We start from the raw sequence: 21,241 nt of genomic DNA on the forward strand, positions 1-21,241 counted from the left end.
AAATTTGGAAAATCAATTTCGTAGTCGATTTTGTTATGACCATCTGCATTTGCAGGTTTGATTGTGGAACAAGAAGACATGCCATTCAATGACCTAGGTATCACACCAGACATGATCATGAATCCACATGGATTTCCCTCAAGAATGACAGTAGGTAAACTCATCGAATTACTTGCTGGCAAGGCTGGTGTAGCTGAAGGGAAATTCCACTATGGAACAGGTATTTGCTTCACTCATTTTGTCGCAATTCAATAAGTCATATAGTAGAAAGTAATAGCTTGGTTTATTTTATTCGTTTCAGCGTTTGGTGGTTCAAAAGTAGAAGATGTTTGCGAGGAATTGGTAAAACATGGCTATAATTATATGGGTAAAGATTTTTTCTACTCTGGTATTACCGGGGAACCACTTCAGGCATATATATACTCTGGTCCAGTAAGTTTCGATTACCATGAAATCAGTATTGCTCCATTCCTTCTCTGGCTGATCATTCATACCTGTTCTTTCCAGTTTGAGATTGAAATATTTTTATCTAAACATTTAACTGCCGAAGGCAAAGAACATGAACCAATATAAAATAAAACCTCGCCATTGTTTTGGAGAATTCCATGGGATGATCAATATTTAAGGATATTACGCAACCCCTAAAAATTATATTGTATTCCTAAAATTATATTACATATATATATATATATGACTACTATATATATATATTATATTGTATATAATGATCACTATATTTAACACGAATACAATACAATTTTGAGGGGTTGCGTAATATCCTTAAATATTGATCATCCCAAGGAATCCTCCAAAACAATGGCGAGGTTTTATTTTATATTTATATATATATATATATTTATATATATATTTTATTTATTATATTTATATTTATATTTATATATATATATATATATATAGTCAAATCTTATAGGTGTTGCGATGTATATGTAGGGTAAAGGGTTAAATATTCAGAACTTTAAGGGCATATTCGTAGGATAAAGGGTTGAATCTTCATAGCTACAAGGACATACACGTAGAGTGAAGGGTTCAGTCTTCACAGGTATAATGGTATATACATTAACGTTGCAAAGGTTGGAGGTCGATCAAAGATAGAAAATCAAAGGTCGAAGATCGAAGATCAAAGGGTGAAGGGTTAAATAGGGGAAGGGTGAGTGGCGGATGGAATGGTTGGGGTGCGGCAGGGAAGGAGGGCGGGACGGTGAAGGGAAGTGGAAGGGGATTCTTGACATGGCGGTGGCGGTAATATTTTTTTATAATGTAGAACGACGATACGATATATACAGTTATTTAACTCTATAGGTATAGGGGTATATACTTAGAGTAAATGATTCAATCTGCGTAGGTATAAGGGTATATTTTGGGTGAAGGGTTCAATCCCTGATCCTCAGACGGATGTATATTGTATATATGTGGGGTAAGAGGTTATATCTGCTTAGGTACAAGGGTATATTTAACGTGAAGGGTTCAATCCCTGATCCTAAGATGGATGTACATTGTATATATGTGGGGTAAAGGGTTAAATCTGTAAGGGTGTGAGAGCATATATGTGGGTTCGAGGTCAAGTCTGTCAACATCTGAGGGCACATACGTGTGTTCTAGGTTAAATTTGTCAAGGTATAAGGGCATATATGCAGGTTCGAGGTTGTCTGTCAAGATCTAAGGGCATATACGTGAGTTCGAGGTTAAATTTGTCAAGGTATAGAAGGAAGGGCGGCCTTTCTGGTGAAGGGCCGTGGCGGGAAAGGGAGGGGCTGAGGTAGTGACGGGTAGGGCGGGTGATGGAAGGAAGGTCTGGATTCCTGACACGGCAGCGGCGAAATATCTATATAACAGAGAGATGTGTATATATATATGTATATATATACATAATGATATTTATGCATAATTTATATAAGTATACATATCATCATGTACATGTACAATTCAGCACAAATTAATTTCGAGAGGCTTGTAGTATGCTTAAGGAGGTTGTCTAGTGTCAGGGCTATTTTTTTTTTATTTTAAGGTTTTTCACTTATTTTTTTTTACGACAAACCATGGAAATAAAATTTATCATAATTCTTGCTTCATATTTATTAGCATTTAAACAAACATTGTGATTTTTTCGGATACAAAATATTGAATATAATCTAACGTATACTGCCCGATGGAAACGTAAATTAAAAAAAGTGTAGACATGATATCTGATAAAGCACTAGACCAATCCTATTCAAATTTTTACAGTATCTTTATTATACCTATACCCATCGTGTGAAGTAGGATAATCACGATTGCTTTGGTAAATTTTTTTTTATGAAAAGATAATTTGAAATTGTTGTTCTTTTCCATCTGATTAGCTTGTAGAACAAAAACTACGAAGGCAATCATGATAATTCTAGATCACGTGCTGTTAAAATTTGAGCAGGATGTGTCTAGTGCTTTTTGAGATATCATTTCTACACTTTTTTTTAGATATGTTTCTATTGGGCAGTATACGTTAGATTATATTCACTATTTCGTCTCGAAAAAAAATGTACATAGTTCGTTTAAATATGAATAAATATAATGTGAAAATTATGAGAATTTATATTTCAATGATTTGTCATAAAAAAATACCCAAAAAGCCTTATAAAAAACAGCCTTTACACTAGACGACCCCTTTAAGGGGGTATTCTGGTCTAGAAATTTCGAGAAATTGATTAATTTTTTTTGTACATTATTATAACTTCATCTTTCAAGAATATTTTGGACTAAAGCCGGTTCAAATTTCCAAAAATTTATAAAGTTGTGAGTACTTGAGTGAAACAACGTACGACCGCTCGGTATGCACCTCAATAGATTTACTGGGTTCAAAAGTACAAAGATCAGCCTGTAAGGAAGCTGTGAATGCGGCAAAAGGCCTATATGCCCCAGGAATCTCCGATCAACTTTAAAAAAAAAATTCCTCTTCCAGCAGATACAAAAAGAAGCGTCAAAACTGAGGTCAAAATTTTAAACGCGTTATGTTTAAATGCCTTTACTTCAAAACCACATTCTTCAACCTGGTTGACATAAAATCTCGACTTCTATACAACCGATTGACTTGAAATTTGGTATAAATCTTCAGTATACATTCCTCTATCGCCACTACTATGGGCAAAACAAAATTATTATAGCAACTACGTAAAAAAAATTGAAAAAAAATTGGAAAAAAATAGGGGAAAAAAATTAATTTTTCCTTGAAATAGTCGCCATTTTCCTAATTTTGTCTCCTCTGGTACGGGTTATAGGGACATTTTTACTAATCAATGAAGCTCATTGTTTATCTTTTACGGATGAACGGGAGCATTGGAATCGTGTCAACCACCTCAACCAGTTTTTTTATTTGTGCGAGCCGTATTTAGATGCCTATAACTTCTTTAACTTCCATTTTTATTTCACAAAAATTTAACTGCAAATTCTTCAAACACCAATAAAAAGTCGGCGAAAAAAATAGATGGTGAAAATATACATATATTTTTCTTTTTTATATCAAGCGCGAAACAACGCCCGAAATGCAAACCTCTAGACCAGAATACCCCCTCAAGTGTGGAGCACCATATTTTCGCTCCATATTTTCTACCCGTGGTTATCTGTTTTTCTATTTCTTCGCAGTAAATTTTCAAAAATTTCGAAAGTAATTTTTTCTGTGTGTTATATTATTGAAATAAATCTAAAAAAAATAGATTTATTCATATTATATTTTATTTGTAAATTTTTTCATTACTGCTCCTGAAGCCGTCAGATACGAATACCATAAGTAGAACTAAAAAGTAGAGTTGAAAATTGAAAAGAAATTGCTTCTGTTTGAAGTAAATAATGAAATACGTTTCTGAAGCTGACAAAATTCTTTATTCATTTTGTAAAATACCCTATTATAGGTGGTATTCGTTACTTCTTTATCCTCAAAAATGTCGATCACACGCATGATTACAAAATTTCTCTTTCGTGCAATCTCTGAGGATCACGCATAACTTACAAATTTAAATACGGCAATGAATACCTAAGATTCTGAAGAATATGATTGTTCCCTAGGTGTACTATCAGAAATTGAAGCATATGGTTCAAGACAAGATGCATGCTCGTGCTAGAGGACCAAGAGCAGTTTTAACACGCCAGCCAACAGAGGGAAGAGCTAAGGAAGGAGGTTTGCGCTTGGGCGAGATGGAGAGAGATTGCTTAATTGGTTATGGTGCTAGCATGATGTTAATTGAGCGTTTGATGATTTCAAGTGACATGTTCGATGTCGATGTATGCAATACGTGTGGACTAATGGCGTACAGAGGCTGGTGTCATAGTTGCCAGACAAGTGCTTCCATTTCTACAATATCCATACCTTATTCATGTAAACTTTTATTCCAAGAGTTACAATCTATGAATATTGTACCAAGGTTAACGCTGAAGAACAGTGGTGACTGAAACGAATGGAAAATTTAATAAGAACATTAAAAGTGTGGGTGTCAGTAATAAGTATTTTTTTTTTTTCATTTACAACAGTTAAGTAGTACTAAGGAGTATAGTCCTATAATTTACAATCTTCTGGCGATCTCAGTACATGTACACTTGAGAAAATGAATCTGAGACTGGTAATTTTTTTACACTAGACAGTTATGTTGGCGACACAGAGAAACGTACAGCGCCACAGTCGGCCGAGCGCGAAACTAACTCAATCTCAATAAACAAAACATAACCCATGACCGTCGAATCTAACCTTAGAATACGTGTCGATCACGGTCTTACATACGGGACTTGCAACGAACTGAAATTTGAGTGGTGGGGGTAGCCGCGTGATTGTCTACATTTTTTTTGCAACTACTGGCCACTACGCGGCGCTGTCAGTTATTCATAAACAAATGAGTGACATTACACGTAAGGTTACCTGTGTATGAGTATCAAAAAGATTGGTAGGGTTCCGCCAAATAATAATAATAAGCTTATGAATAACTCGTAGCGCCGCTCTTGTGGCCATAAGTTGTACTTTTGTTTCGGACGTGAACTGACCATCCCCCACCACGTTCGTTGCAAAACCTGTATGTAAGACCATGGTGTCAATACAACAAATCATTATCCCCGCGGTATTTTAAGCATGGAGACTAGAGGTAAGGAGCCCGTACGCTATACTATGAATGTGGATCCTGAAAGCGACGAAAAAGATATGTAGGCTGTGGTGGCGTTGTGTCGTTAGTATAGGGTCAATGCCATACTTCACATCCTATACTGACAACACAAGCGCGCTCGTGACTAATTTCGAACTACAACCAACGTATATCTTTTTCGTCGATTTCACGGTCCAAATTTATCATGATTCTCCTATGCCGTTCGGGCTCCTGACCTCTAGTCTCCATGATTTTAAGGTTAGTTTCGACGGTCATGGGTTATATTATGTTTATAGTATTTCGGTGATGAGGCAGCCGGACCACGTCGTAAGGTGGAAATTCCAGAAGCCACAAGCAGAATGCAGTAAGTTATTGCGCATGCGCTATGGCTTTTATCGTACTTTCTGCATTCTGTTTATAGCTTCTGGAGTTTTGTGTGTTTCGGCCTTAATTCTTACACCGTGGTTCAAATAGATTATAACACAAGAAAATCATGTGACGTTGCAAAATTTATTTTCTGATCATTTGAGGAATTCAATGCTCACAATTATTCGTTGGATGGCGTTACTGTCGCTACCCAACTACCTAGGGGTATGTTCCGATATACACTGCGAGCACTGTTCAGTGCTCTTACTGGGGAGAAATTCGTTCCGTTATAGACGGACAGTATACAGTCGCAGTATCCTAGGGAAATATATGACGTCATAAATCGTCGCCATTTTTCTACTGTGAACACTGGTGCTTTCGAGGTAAGGTGCTCTCAGTGCTTTGATCACGTGATCAACAGCGTTCAGAAATTTAACAGCTTCCACTATTGATAATTATTATTATTGAATATTGTCATTTAAAAATATCGGCCGTTAAAAACAAAAATGGAAAATTTGAATAAATTGTGTTTATTGCAATGTGAAACAAATATTATGTATGAAATGAAAGTAACGCCAAAAAATGTCGATCACAGTATACTGTACTGCGTTCCGTTTTAAGCAGTAACCAGTATAGCTGACTATACAGGAACGGCTTCGCAGTATACTAAATTGACGACACACCTTACAGTGCTCGCAGTGTATATCGGAACATACCCTAAGGCGTTACGCAATACACTGTACAGTATCATGTAACCCATGCATATCTATATTAAATTTTTCCCTCAACGTCTGTATACCTGCATTTAATTTAATTTAATTGCTCATAACTTTTGCAATTATCATTCTTAAGGTTATTAAGAAATACCTCCCTATTTTATTTAAAATCTTGGGTGAAATTTTTTGCCTGAATTTCAACACTGAAATTTAGTCGTTCAAAAAACACTGTCACTGAGGCGCTGGCAACCATGACGCCTGTAACCCGGCAACTCAACTTACAGGCATCAACGTGCAAAAAATACTTAACCTCAAACATGAAGAAATCGTAACAAATCCACCTGGTACGTTTTGCGTAAATGGTGTCAAATCGGTTATGCATATCATCATCGCGCTCTGAAAAGGATACAGCCAGATTTATCTGAGAAGTTCAATTGCGGAGATGAGTCGACGGTGCACGTGATCGTTGCGGACTATTTGAACCGTCTAATACAATGTTAATATATGATCTGTAAAGTATGCTGCCTGTACTGTTATAAGTTGTCTGGGACGTACTTCAGAAACTGTTGATCCTCCCGGTACAGAATTTGCTTTTGTAATACTGCGGTAAAACATGCGTTGTTTACAATCAACCTTAAGTTTTGAAGCACAAAAATGTTGGCAAAATTTGTTCTGTTCGTATCTTGCAGACAGTCGCACTAGTTTCTTTTTCCTCCAGAATGACTGATTGGTTTCATAATCCTGATTTTTTACGGATATATCACTCCGCGGATAAGGAATGGCCCGGCTTTGAAGTTCCTGGTAAGAATTTACTTTGATTAACACAAGTACGTAGGTTTATGCGTTTTTTTGCCTGCGTTCTGTACGCAAAGTAGTGGTTACTGCAACAGTACAAACAGAAAGCATCGCAGTAGAAAAAATTTGTACACTGTTCCATCCTAGTATGATCAATAGAGTGTCCCAAAAAAACCGACTATTTTTTTTTTTTCGAAGAACATTGAAAAATCGTCAGAGTATCTCTAGAAAATGACCCTGTGAAAATATAAGCTCTTAATATTAATATTTAGAGGTGGCGATTTGTAATTTTCTATTTCCCATTTAAATAACATGGGAAAATTTTTTTTTGAACTTTGGAATTTTGTGATGGGATAACGAGCTACTTCATAAGTATGACAAAATCAGGTCTTATAGGAAATTTGATGCTCTACAAAAAAGGTCTGATTGACATTTTGCGTAAATCCAGCCGTTTCAAAAATATCGAGCCTCAAACTTCGGACTGTTTGAAATTATGCTTTTTTTTTTTCGTAAATACAACAAAAATTAATTTATATGTATTATAAACCCAGAATTATCAACTGAACAATAAATATATGCATATATTTGACGGAATGCAGATCCGAAATTATTAATAATTTGACAAATGATAATTTTCATTGATTTTTAGCGAAAAATATTTACTTACCTAAAAAAATTCGTAGAAGTTTATTATAAATTTATTTGTATTATGTATTAATAATATATTTACTATTTGCATAGTCATATGTTTATAGTCTATTTCACTTCATATCAATTTTCTTCTGTTATCTGCTAAGTTAAGTGGATTAGTAATCCCAATTTCGGTAGGATTAATAATACAATTGTTATTTGCGCCCTCTACCAACTATTGTACATAATTGCCTTCCAAGCTTTTGTACTATTATACGTTTCTTCTCGTATCATTACGCTACTGATTACATTTTATTGTGATAATTGTTTAACTTGACAGTTTATTTATTAATAGGTAAGTAAATATTTTTCGCTAAAAATCAATAAAAATTATCATTTGTCAAATTATTAATAATTTCGGATCTGCATTCCGTCAAATATATGCCTATATTTATTGTTCAGTTGATAATTCTGGGTTTATAATACATATAAATTAATTTTTGTTGTATTTACGAAAAAAAAAAGCATAATTTTAAACAGTCCGAAGTTTGAGGCTCGATATTTTTGAAACGGCTGGATTTACGCAAAATGTCAATCAGACCTTTTTTGTAGAGCATCAAATTTCCTATAAGACCTGATTTTGTCATACTTATGAAGTAGCTCGTTATCCCATCACAAAATTCCAAAGTTCAAAAAAAAATTTTCCCATGTTATTTAAATGGGAAATAGAAAATTACAAATCGCCACCTCTAAATATTAATATTAAGAGCTTATATTTTCACAGGGTCATTTTCTAGAGATACTCTGACGATTTTTCAATGTTCTTTGAAAAAAAAAAAAATAGTCGGTTTTTTTGGGACACTCTAATATATACAGTTTTCGAACATGACTACTTTGGATTCCTCTAGCGTCGATCTTATTGGTATATTCGTGTATAACACTGTTACGATTGGTTAATCCTTTCCAGAAATCTAGATGTAACTGTGCGATTGAAACGCAATTATTCTTTAGGATTTTGTGGAATTACGCGTAATGCTCGAACTGCAAAAGCACGAAATTAGTTATTATTTTATTTTTCATTATATAAAGAAAATATATAAGGGTGTCTAATAGGAAGTTGCTAAAACTAAATAATTGTGTCTTCCCTCCATGCATTCAATATGGGTCCTTTTTCTAAGACGCATACCTGAGGCCCCGCAGTTTTATTCCAGCCGTGGTTGAAGCAAATACGCGCGCGTCAAAATGAGTGAGCTCACCATGGAAGAAAAAGTATATCTTATTGAGTGCTTCTTCTCGAGAGGAAAAATATATAGTAATGCGTATAGAGGGTTTCGTACTAAGTTTGAAACTCATAGAGTTGCCAGTGAAAACACTCTGAAAAGGTAAGAATTTAATATTTATTCATATTCATCTATCACACAACTTATGTTTCAATTCAATTAAATTACATTGAAGTAATTGTATGTTAATTTTTGTAGGATAATCGATAACTTTGTGGAGTATGGTACACTCCAGGACCATAGACACGAGTTGCCAGGTCCATCTGTTACAGTGACTATACCAGAGAAGATCAACGAAATTGAGAATTATTTCAAATAAAATCCAAATGATTAGATTCGGAAAGCTGTTCAACCATTAAAAATAACCAAATCATCATTACACAACATTTTAAAATATTTTTTAAAGTTACATCTATATAAAATAAGCACTCATCAATTGTTAACTGAACATGCCATGACGAAACGCATTGAATTTTATAACACTATTACAGGAATGTTTGAAGCTGAAGAACTTAATGAGAAATTGATTATTTATTGCGATGAAGCACATTTTTGGATGAATGGGTACGTAAACAAGCAAAGGTACCGGTTTTGGGGAACGCAAAATCCCAACATATCGCTAGCGAAGTCCTTTCATCCACGGAAAGTAACGGCATGGGCAGCAATTTCGGTAAAAGGAATTTATTTGCAATTCTTGGAATCTACGGTAACAGCAGAAAGTTACAAACAGCTTTTGGAAACGAAATTCTTTCCTTATGCAAAAAAGAGGGGACTGGTTAAAAATTTTTACTTCATGCAAGATGGAGCGACGCTGTACTGGACTCATGAGGTGTTTGAAGCTATTCATCGCGTATACGGGAATCGAGTAATCAGTCTGGGGTACCCTAAATTTGCTCAAGGCAGACTAGAATGGCCTCCGTACTCACCAGACCTGGACCCTTGTGATTTTTTCTTGTGGGGTTAGATCATTGTTACGCTAAAAACCCCAGCACCGTAGAAGAACTGATCACGGCCATCCAGGAAGTGGTTTGCGGCATTACGAACGATATGTTAGACAAAGTTTTTCACAGTTTTCAAAAGAGAATTGATTTTTATGCACAATCTAATGGTTCGCACTTCGAAAATATCTATCCTTAATCACCGTACTTTTTCGTTATTTTTATAAGATGTAATAAATTGACGTAAAAAATATATTATATTAATTTATAAGATGTAATAAATTGACTGAGTTTTATTTATGTGCGTTTAAAACTGCAGTTTCCTCTATTTAAAGCAAATTGGCTTTTCTGATTCTGTGCACGTGTTTTGAAATGACAGTCGATTAGTTTAAGCAACTTCCTATTAGACACCCTTTACACAATACTGTTTACGCATCGAACAGAAGGCTACACATTTGAAAGAAAAGCTGACACCATGAAAGAAAATTTCTTCCAAAATCACAATTCTTATATTGTATTTTTTTAAAAAGTTCACTTTTAATTTTATTTCAGGTAATGAAAATGCATCTTTACCTCTACTAATTTCAGAAGTATACCGCCTGATACCTTACATTGGGTCGGAATATGTACATTTTCACCCAAAAAATATGCCTGATGTTAAGATAGATAAAATTGAAATTATTGGCATTGTCACAGACAAGATAGAACTGCAAAAATACATCTCATATACTGGTAAATCCATTAACTTATGCAACACTGATTACACGATTTAGCCTGTGACAGTGCAGAGTGTCCACAGAGCCAAACTACACTGAAATAAACTCAATTTTCTTCAGAGAAATAACACTTTGTGATAAGAATCTGCATCTTGATGATCAGCCATCTATGTTATTGCAATTAGCTGATTATAATACTGTTATTACATGAACACGATAGGGCAAAAATATGGAAACTCCTAGAAATCTCACGGGGTTTGGTGAAAAAAAAATACAAAGGTTAAATCTTAGATCATTATTAACAAAGGATTCAATGGTGTCTTTTGATTTCATTTTGACCCGCATCTTCAAGGTCAAGTTTGATTTTTCAAAAGGCAACCCCCATTTTTGATGCCAGCATCGGAAAGAGCGGAAAATCTTACGTTCAACTGGACGTAGAAGAATTCTATTCCCTTTGGGGTGTTTTTTGGAGTGAGTTTCCCATGCCTCTCACTTTTGGGTGCTTATGGGTGTATTTTACAACATGAATCAATTCATAATAGATGCTCGAATTGTTATCCATGAACTTCTTGACAGTAACCAATTCTATTGTAAAATGCACCCAAAAGCACCCAAAAGTGAGAGGCAAGAGGAACATCGTTGTTGCTGCCTCGTGCCAGAAGAAGAATGCTGGCAATGATAATGATAACTTCAATAAAAAATAGTGAACCTTGAAGTTTGACTTCAAGATCAATTTTCAAAAGCTAATGAGATCATCCTGATCAAAGCTGACAACTTTTTTGTGAAACATCTTGTGTGAGACGCAGATCTTCAAAAATTACCTGCATTATTGTTACCAAGCATACTTTTGACCTTTATTTGACCTGCAGAGGTCACGTTGACCCTAGACCTTAACACATATTTGAACATAACACTTCCTGCTCTTTCTGATGTTGGTAGCAAAACTGATAGTTTCTTTTTGAAAAATCAAAGTTAACCACAAAATGACCTTGAAGATGGGATTCAAGATCAAATCGATGGTCACCATAGAATCCCTTGTTAAAAATTACCTAAGATTTAACTTTAATCATTTTTTTTTAATCCAACCCAGCGAGATTTCTAGGGATTTCTTAGGGATTTAGGGATTAGGGATTAAAAATAATAACCCTAATAAAACAACCATAATTTAGTAAAGATATTTGTTTTCTTCCGTTTTTATGACACACACTTCACTTTTTACACATTAATTAATGTGCATGTATTGCAGTCGATGACAGCACTGGCATAGTTCCGGTATTATGTCCAAAGAAACCAGTAAATGAAGATGAGTCAACAGATTCTCAAGAGTCAAGTGATGATGAGTCTTTTGCCCATAAGGAGAAAAAACTTGAGCTGAAACCTCCATTTGGACTTGCGCCTAGCGCACCATATTCTTATCAGACTGTAGGTTGCATTATTATGAAATTCATGATCTGATACAATGTTCAACAAATATTTTTTCGAATAAGGGTATTATTCTTTGATAAATGTCTAATCTATCAGAAGCAATAACTTCCCCACTGAAAATGTTCATGTGTTGAATCATATAATGTTTGAAAGAATTTGACGTGTAATTTATTATATGATTTATTTTGTTAATTCGATAAAATATATAAGAAATCACATAATAAATTAAGAGAGCACAAATCATTAGGTATACCAGATCAAAAAACATTTAATCAACTATATCGTAAACTATATGAATTTTGATCTAATATATCTGATGATTCGACCTTTGGTGATTTATTATATAATTTCTAATATGTATGTAATATTTATTATTCCCCTTGGGGTTATGACTCCCGTTTCTCCCACCTTTTACAATCCTTTTACATATTTTCTTACACTATTCTTACTTCCTACCTTATTACTACTTATTCTCTACCTGCCTTAGCCCTGTGCCTTGTCTCTCCTATGTGATTTCATATATATTTTATCAAATTTACAAAATAATTCATGGAATAAATTACATGCTGAATTCTTTCAAAACATTTTATGATTTGACATATGAACATTTTAAGTAGGGTTATTCTCGTTATTTCGAAGCTTGCAGAGGAAAACTACATACTATTTGAAATGGTTTCGGGAAGCACTAGAATATGTACTACTAAAATTAAGCTGAAAATGTAACAACTATGTTTGAATACCAGAATGAAGAGAAGGCACAATGAATGAAATTGATTGAAAGTGGAGTAAAATTAATTTAAATTGAATTTCTCAGTAAACTATTTTTTCTTTCAGCATATTCAAAGCTTATGGTTTCAAGCAAGAGGTAAAGAATTCTGTTACGATGAAGTTCTGTTATACGACTACGTGCATGTCATTGGGTTTTGTGCCATGGATATCAGACATCAAAAGAATGTTAGCAAGCTTACTAATGATGATATAGAACTTGGCAGGTTATTTATGTTTGGAATGAATCTGAGAAAAATAAGTGAAGCAGATCACAATGCTATGACAAAAAGCTTGATAACTCGTGTCGCCAGACAACGATACGTCAAGCCCAAAGTTGAGTAAAATGTGATGATCGTCTGTGATACGTGTGAAATTTGGAAGCCCTGAAATTGTTTGGTCGAAGAAATCTTTTTTTTGTTACGTTTATTATTAAAGAATAAAATTTATACAATCACTTGACTATTTACAACGCTATTTATAATATTTTATTTTGAATCGATTACCTGAGTTAAGTGAAGTAGTTTGAAATTATGGTATTGTGTTACAGTTTGGGTGCCATAACGGATTTATAAAATATTACTTTTCACGTCAGCTAGACCTGCTTTTTGCTGTTATTGTTGAATCTAGGGCCCCAATTTCTCATGAATAAACCTGTAAGAAACTTGTGTACATCTCAAAAACACATGATACAATGTGCTAATTTTATAATATGCAAATATATTTTCAATAAAGATTTATAAATACATCTGAAAAATAGAATCAGCAGAGTATAATTTAGCTAGGAAAAGGATACAAAAACTGTGTGTACAGTTTTCAATGTGCAGTAGATCAAATGCTAAAGAAAACAGCATTCTGCAATCATCCGCTCGGTTCACATTACACTTACATTCAACGAGTGAATCAGTGCCAAAAACTAGAATTACTTGCAAGCCTACATGTGTGATTAAAATTTTGTTAGGCAGATCTGCATATAATAGGGTTAGCGGTGTGCATAAATTTTTAGGTAAGCAGCTTGGGATTGGTCTCAAAGAATGTGTGTGGAATACTCGATTACAAATAAAGGGGGTGTACGGTTTAGTTAAAAAATTGGAAAAAAGAACACATTACAAAAAGTCCCTAGCGGGACAGTTAAGTTGACAGCACAGGAAACGTACAGCGCCATAGTTGGCCGAGCGCGAAACAAACTCAATCTCAATCACGGACTTAATCTCTATAAATGTAACATAACCTATAACCGTGGAAATTGACCTTAGAATATGTGTCAATCCAATAAGTCATGGGCACGGTCTTATAGACAGGTCCGGCCACTCCAAGCCCCTTCCTATCATAGAGATATAAGAATAGAGTACGTGAGTCAGCCGATGCGACCAGCACGCAATAGAAAGAGAGAGGACAACTAGGGAGTTTGGTTGTCTTTGTCTAATCACGCATGCTCAGCAGGCGAGTCTCGGCCGCGCTCAATACGAAAACATATATAAAAAAATATTATCATCAGTAGTAAGACTATGAATAGTAGTATTAGTATAATTTAAATAAACTAACATACAATATAAGTGAAATCAATTTATGTCTGTGGTCACACAAGGGATCTTGTTACAAAGAATGTTTACCATCATCTAATATCGTGTTTGGTAATATTTTCAGAGTTTCCGAGACAACTCTATCCATGATATTTGAAAAAATGTTAAATGTCGATTTTGACGTAACATTTTTTCAGCATTAATACAAATAAAGTTTACGTCGTCAGATGCAAAATGCAAGCCTCCACGATTTCTTAGTTCAGTTAATTTGGAATAGCTGCTGCTATCAGTATTCCCTTCTATCATAGCAACGCACTGTTTACAATGAATTTTATTCTTTAACGAAAATACTATAGAACCGCTAATATGTTTGACTACTTCATCGATATATTCTGTGGAATACCAACCTCCTTTTTTAGTATAATCATATCCAAATAGAGTATGAAGCAGGTTATGTTTGTGTCAACACCTTCGGCACGCCAGCGCATGCGTGATTAGACAAAGACAACCAGACTGTTGCTCTCTCTCTTTCTATCGCGTGCTGGTTTTCACTTATGTGCGCTCCTGTAGCTCACGTACTCTATTCTTATATCTCTAATCTCTATGCTTCCTATATAATGCAGCGTGACAGTCTTGAAACCTGCGTTTCTCAATTTGTGCACCAAAGACCGGAGCGCTGCAATCTCCGAGGCCGGTGTATGCGTACTAACTAGGCCTCTCCCTCACTAGCGCTAGCGGCGAAAATTCACAACATCGGCTTTATTTTCGAGCACGGTTTTACAACCGGAGTACCCAGACCTGTCTATAAGACCGTGGTCATGGGTTATGTTATGTTTATTGCATGGACTTATGGACGGAGCCTCGCCTAGCGCGGCTACAGCGAAAGACGGAAGGGGAATCAGCGCCGTCAGCCATATTGATGAGCTAAATAGATATAGATAAACAATTATACATATCAGCTAAATATATATATACATATGAATACCACGGATATATATAGGTATAAGCGTTTACGGCTTGCACCATGGCTTGCACTTTGACGGATCATTGTTGTTATTGTATGGGTTAGGTCAGAAGGCAGCCAATAATTTTCCACAGCGATATTTTTAATTGAATAATGAGTGAGAATAATACCTATACAACATGCCTTATTGTGTATCTCCTAACTGCAAAAACAGATCTTTTTCAAAACCCAAAAATCAATGTGAGATCGAAGTAGAGAATAAGACTACATTTCACCTGTAAGTATACGTAACGCTTCTGGAATTGTGAATAATGTCAATGCTGTGATACCAGGTAATGTATTTGTATCTATATTCATTCCTGTTTGGTTCTTTCTTTGTATACATTCATACTGAGTATTATTTTGATTCTATGTCAGCTGCATACCTATACAGTTCGAGGAAATAGTTTATGGCCACGATCTGTCCGAGAAACTAATATTACCTAATGTGAATCGTTTAAACATGGCGCCCGAAACATAGTTCATCTATATGGCCGCCATGCTACCATATATACTCTCCCCAAGATTCATGCCCCTCGCCGACAAGCCTAGCTTGCGCTCCGTCCATAAGTCCATGGTTTATTGAGATTGAGTTTGTTTCTCGCTCGGCCGACTATGGCGCTGTAGGTTTTTCTGTGTTGCCAAAATAACTGTCTAGTGGAAAAAATTAGCCGTCTCAGATTCATTGTCTCCAAGTGTAATACATATACATACATGCTCTAAGCTCCAATCATAGACTTATAAAGATAGACTGAGCGCTCCTATAAGAGGCACTGAAGCTTACATATAAACGACAGAGATATGACGGGAGTACTGCTCTTTTCAATCGGTTTCATAGCGGGAGACAAGGGCGCAGTGGAAGTGGAACAGCTATAGATTCGCCTCATTCTCCTCTACCGCCTCGATCCCCGCCACATATATCGTCAGAGAGAGAAAAAGGAGTACTCCCGGCATATTTCTGTCCTTTAAATGTTTGCTTCAAGCGGCTCATAAGAGCGCTCAGTCTATCCTATAAGTCTATGGCTCCATGCTACGAGGTGGGGAAAAGTCAGCGCCACTTATCTTGCCGTGGCTACAATCAGTACTAAAGAGTAATGAGGAATTGGTAGCGGGAAATTCGAATGTAGAGTAGGGAATACTTTTCCACGTATTATAAAATTATTACTAAAAGAAGGCTAATTAAATAGATGATTCAATTAGACTGGTATACATATATTTGATGTCTCATAGATAATATGTTCGTCGCCAATTTTGCTAAATCTCGGTCGTAGAGCTCGATGTTTCCATATAAGAAATGCATTTTTTTCATTTTTGGAAACCTATGCCGCACATATCTTACATCAAAACAATTCAAAACACAGCACTTTGCTTTTCTAGGTATATTTGCTTACAACACTTTTTATATCAGGAGAATCAGAACGAACGCCTTCAATCCACAGGTAGTTGTGAAATGTAACACAATCTTAGGTATTTATACGGTTAAAAATACAAAAAAGTCTTAATAATACGTGTATTAATAATAAAAAATATGCAAATCACATGAAAAAATGGAAAACCAGTACTTTGAGGAAATATTAATACTTACGCTAACAACACTCTTTGCAGTAATTACAGTATTAATTTTTTTTTTTTTTTTTAATAATTTCAATTCATCCTTAATTTTGTGTTTTGTTTCAAATTTTCAAATTCTTTTATTTATTTGCTGAGCCTGAGCTGCACTTTGTAGTTTGCCTTCTTCTTTCAATTTTCACCACAATATAAATCCTCAGTCAACGGTGTCTGTATGCTTTGAGCTGTTAGTAACATCTAGTAAGTTACTGAACTGCTGTTGTTTTCTGCTGTCCATGAAATCTCACCTTTATTCGGGGCCTGGCGACACTGATAAGTAGAATTCACGCCATCCACGGATATGTCAAGAAGTAAACATGGCCAATGGTGAGTACTCACGAAAGGTTCGTATCAATAAATAATTAGTGAAACTGCGATCCCAAGACGTTTAGAACATATTAAACGACATCATTTCATTGAATATATTTTTACAAATCCATATACGCGTTTTCACGAATACAACTCACCTATCAATTCCCTAACCTACAAATATTGTTTTGTTTGCCTGTATCGTAATATTGAACGTCAATCGTACATTTAGCAGTAGTCTTAATTTTTGCGATGATTCAGATAAGTACATACTGAAGACTACTGACTTACTGACTATTCAAATTATTTACATGCAAATTATATGTTTAAGCTAATCTGACGATTTGAAGTATATGCACATTCGTGAAGAGTATATCCTATTGGTATTGCAATTCAGTATAACATTTTAATCTTATTTAAGTAAAAAACCTGTTGCTGAATTATTTGACCCCCCTCTGAGGGACTTACATTTATCTCCTTTACTTTTCTTCAGGGGTGGAGAAAAGCTTGCTGGTTATAGTGTTAGACACAAATCCAGTTCAGAAATTCGTGCGTCAAGATACAAGGATATTGACGCAATGCCTGGACTCTGTTATTGTATTTGCCAATGCCCACCTCATGCAAAAGTCAAACAACCAGCTGGCTGTCATGGCGTGCCATTCTCATTCATCGACCTTCTTGTACCCTGACGAAAAGCCAATGGAAGTCCGGCAGATAGATGGACAATACGAAGGTTTTATGATGGTTGAAAGAACAGTCAGACAAAATCTGCAGAAATTAATTCATGAAATTGTTACAAATAAACCTTTGAATACTGAGAGCCTGATCGGCGGAGCTTTAGCCATGGCACTGTGCTATATCGTCAGACTGGAGCGGGAAAAAGCTGCTGGTGAAAAAATACATTCCAGAATTTTGGTTGTAACTGGGAGCAATGATTCTGCATCTCAATATATGAACTATATGAACGTCTTCTTCACTGCCCAGAAATTGGTAAACTTTCGTAGAAATATATTTTTTATTTGTCACGAGTCTTCTAATTGAAAGTAATTTGAAAATGAGCCAAGCAAATTACTTCGCCAGAAATAAAACAGAATAAGGTATTTTTCACAACCAATTTCTCATGGTTTTAGGGTGTTGTAATCGATGTTTGCAGTTTGGATCAAGAACTGGGATTACTTCAACAAGGCTGTGACATAACAGGTGGAAATTATTTAAAAATACCACAACTGGCTGGTCTCCTGCAGTATTTGCTGGTAATAATACGATAATATTCTTACGATATATGTCTACATATTTTCTTTATTCAGTTTAGTCAAAGCCAGCAAGGCAACTTTTGAAATGCAGTTAGAATGATGGGGATTTCACAATATCAAACTAGAAACATTGGTATTTCTACTTTTGATATTAAGCTATTATTTTGTCCATTAAAGCTTTCAACTTTGCATCCATACTTCTGCAGATATGATGATACTTTTTGTAACATTACCTTGCAGCCGAAAAACTGAATAAACGAATTCTACCACAAAGTATGGTGACCCATACTTAAAAATGTATACACCTCATGTCTATTTGTTTACGCTGATTATTAGAGCGAAAACTTATTTGCATACTAGTCTTAGGTGGATGGGCTTACTCTCTTATGTATTACATTACTTCAATTTTCCAGTGGGTGTTCCTTCCTGATCCTAAGGTTCGCAGTAAGCTAGTCTTACCTCCCCCAGTCAAGGTGGATTACAGGGCGGCTTGTTTCTGCCATCGAGAACTTGTCGATATTGGATACGTTTGTTCTGTGTGTTTGTCGAGTAAGTATTATTCAATGGTTTCTAATGATGAATTTACATCTTTTACTTTTGAACCAAAGTTTTTCGATTTATAGTAGTATAAAATCATTTTCGACCTCAGTATCAAACTGTCAGCTACATTTTTGTATTTGTGTAACGGATTGAGGGTTACAGTGAGAATTTGAGTTCTAGTGCAAAAGACTATGCGAGCAATTCTTGAAATAATGATGGAGTGAGTAATCATAACATGATGACACGAAGATTGGCGAAGATTTCTTGTCCAAATTTGTGTCAAAAATTAATTACGTTCTTTTAAGATGAGTCGATGGTACAAAATACTAAACACCTATTCTTTATAGTAAAAATATTACCTATGTACCGCTTTCGATGTTAACTTTAACTTCAGAAGCGAATTTGGTATAAACGGAGTATTTATTTTCACAGTATTCTGCAAGTTCAGCCCCATCTGCACGACATGTCAGTAAGTATGTTTGTTTATCAGGGGTGGATGTGTCATGAACTTAATTTGCCAGGAAATAGAGGTAGATAATTTAAATAATTCATACGGTGGTTTTTGTTTCCTTCTTTCTCTTTGTTTTTTATAAAAATGTGAGAAATTAATTACCGCGAAACTGGTGGCTAATCGCTGATTTTGCTTGCTTCCTCAGCACTGTATTCAAGATGCCTGGTCCTATGCCCACGAAGATAAAGAAGAAAAAGAAAAATCCAGACATAGTACACTGACTGTTTGTACTATCAACTATATTGTATAATTACCTGTGTCCGATATTCTTATCTCTTTCCAATAAAAATTTGTAAAATATGTGCTTTGCTGAATTTTCTACTAATTATACCGTTAGGGTGACACTATTTTCTTTCCCTGACATTTTTGATATTTCTGTGCAATCTGAAGAAAAATGGGTTGTAGACCATGTCATTCTAACGGAAAATGTACGTGATATTGAAGCAATTGTTTGAGTACGTATAGTTATACCTAAATGTTCTCTAACCCAACAAGAATGCAAACCTTACGAGGGTATTTTACCATGGAAAGTGATACTTCGAAGTATTAACCTCTAAGCCGCCGCTTGGCCAGTACACTGTACACTGTTGAATACTCAAGGATACATGCATGGGGCTATTCGTTCAGGGATATCACAAATCTCTAATTCACAGTAATTATGGAAGTAGAATTCACTTTCATCCTTCATAAAGAATACTTCCATCCCAATATTTATTAATCCAATTTAAAATTCATTTCTCGTGAAACCAACTTCTATTCCAATTATTACAAATCAAGTACAATTCCATCTTTTAAATAGACACGTAGATTACAAATCCTAATCTGTTTTCGATGAAGTGAAATAAAATAAAAATTAGCATTAAATTTCGCGCCGGGTAGGGGAGAAGTGGGCAAAATGGGCCCCTTAAGAGAGAAATATAACGTCAAATCAATTCCGCTAACGCAATTTTTTTGTCGTTGGCCTAAAAATGTATCTCAAGCATTATCGACATTTTTTGATATCCCATTTGATTGTACAGGGGGTCCATTTTATCCGCTTCTCTTCTATACGTGGTTATCGGATTAGGTTGATTTCTCATGAAGTTATATAACCATCAAATCAGTTATAAAATCCGTGTCACCGCCATATTATGCAACACTTTATGCCCAATGAACCAATTTTGACCCTTGCCATTTTTAATTTCACTGAAACTTTGTTAGGCTATGATATGCCCCGAAAAATTTTTCTGATAAGCCTGTATATAGTCTGATAGGTCCATATATGGTCATACCAGAAAATGATGTACAAATATATATGACCATATCTGGCCATATATCGGAAAATAGTTTGCCAGAATATACATAATCATATGCAGACATATCTGATCGTATTTGGCGGCACGTATTAAAACTTGATTTTTTTTTATTGACGTATTGATCTATATATTCATATAAGGTTGTATAAAACGATGTCAAGTAACAAAATATAATTATATCTGGCCAGATATAGCAATATACAGGTAAGAGATCTTTTGATATGGTCTTATATGACCTGATGTGGTTTTATATGACCTCTTATGGACATATATACTAGGGTGATTGAAAGAAAAAATTTTTTTTTCTTCCAAACAGGCTCAAAAGTTTCGTTTGGGTGTAAAAAAATTACTGTGAAAAAATGAGCTCTTAATATTAATATTAAGATAGTCCTCATCGCATTTTTTTAATTCCCATAAGAATAACATGGGAAAAATTATTTTCGCTTCTTCTGAT

At 35.0% G+C, this 21,241-nt stretch overlaps 3 protein-coding genes across 7 annotated transcripts in view; all 3 read left to right on the forward strand.

Annotated features, from left to right (window-relative positions):
* Positions 1-10,092, forward strand: part of LOC107227230 (DNA-directed RNA polymerase III subunit RPC2) — a 29,997-nt gene extending 19,905 nt beyond the window's left edge. For 2 of the 3 annotated variants that reach the window (XM_046730741.1, XM_046730748.1), the window contains exons 13-15: positions 56-220; positions 302-432; positions 4,054-6,272. In XM_046730741.1, coding sequence (XP_046586697.1) covers positions 56-220; positions 302-432; positions 4,054-4,437 — 680 coding nt within the window. In that variant the 3' untranslated portion in view covers positions 4,438-6,272. Of the gene's footprint in view, positions 1-55; positions 221-301; positions 433-4,053; positions 6,775-6,885; positions 6,998-9,392; positions 9,572-9,701 lie in introns of those variants that run through there. The other variant, XM_046730736.1, reaches the window with a different exon arrangement.
* LOC107227857 lies at positions 8,864-13,944 on the forward strand. Its single transcript, XM_046746654.1, has 6 exons — positions 8,864-9,003; positions 9,100-9,172; positions 9,236-9,860; positions 10,392-10,571; positions 11,802-11,977; positions 12,815-13,944. Exons 1-6 carry the CDS (start codon positions 8,864-8,866, stop codon positions 13,088-13,090), a joined length of 1,470 nt encoding a protein of 489 aa, XP_046602610.1. The 3' UTR covers positions 13,091-13,944.
* Positions 13,945-17,140: 3,196 nt separating this feature from the next.
* LOC107227858 (general transcription factor IIH subunit 3) lies at positions 17,141-19,792 on the forward strand. 3 transcript variants are annotated; one of them, XM_015669127.2, is made up of 6 exons: positions 17,141-17,206; positions 17,682-18,178; positions 18,319-18,441; positions 18,855-18,990; positions 19,414-19,450; positions 19,638-19,792. In XM_015669127.2, the coding sequence occupies exons 1-6, from the start codon at positions 17,197-17,199 to the stop codon at positions 19,711-19,713; spliced, it is 879 nt and encodes a 292-aa protein (XP_015524613.2). In that variant the 5' UTR covers positions 17,141-17,196; the 3' UTR covers positions 19,714-19,792. The 3 variants fall into 3 exon arrangements, with proteins under 3 accessions (XP_015524613.2, XP_046597531.1, XP_046597533.1); XM_046741575.1 differs by having other exon boundaries at positions 17,164-17,223; XM_046741577.1 differs by lacking the exon at positions 17,141-17,206 and adding an exon at positions 17,268-17,571.
* The last annotated feature ends 1,449 nt before the right edge of the window (positions 19,793-21,241 follow it).

Source organism: Neodiprion lecontei, chromosome 1 (genome assembly GCF_021901455.1).
Source record: "Neodiprion lecontei isolate iyNeoLeco1 chromosome 1, iyNeoLeco1.1, whole genome shotgun sequence".
In the NCBI taxonomy this organism is placed as follows: domain Eukaryota; kingdom Metazoa; phylum Arthropoda; class Insecta; order Hymenoptera; family Diprionidae; genus Neodiprion; species Neodiprion lecontei.

Bases quoted from the DNA above. Each gene is read 5' to 3' on its own strand.
- LOC107227857 (XM_046746654.1), top strand. From the start codon at position 8,864: ATGAGTGAGCTCACCATGGAAGAAAAAGTATATCTTATTGAGTGCTTC. The intron at 10,572-11,801 runs GTAAATCCATTA...CATGTATTGCAG, and splicing joins AAAATACATCTCATATACTG to TCGATGACAGCACTGGCATA. The intron at 11,978-12,814 runs GTAGGTTGCATT...TTTTTCTTTCAG, and splicing joins CACCATATTCTTATCAGACT to CATATTCAAAGCTTATGGTT.
- LOC107227858 (XM_015669127.2), top strand. The intron at 18,179-18,318 runs GTAAACTTTCGT...TCATGGTTTTAG, and splicing joins TCTTCACTGCCCAGAAATTG to GGTGTTGTAATCGATGTTTG. The intron at 18,991-19,413 runs GTAAGTATTATT...TTATTTTCACAG, and splicing joins TTGTTCTGTGTGTTTGTCGA to TATTCTGCAAGTTCAGCCCC.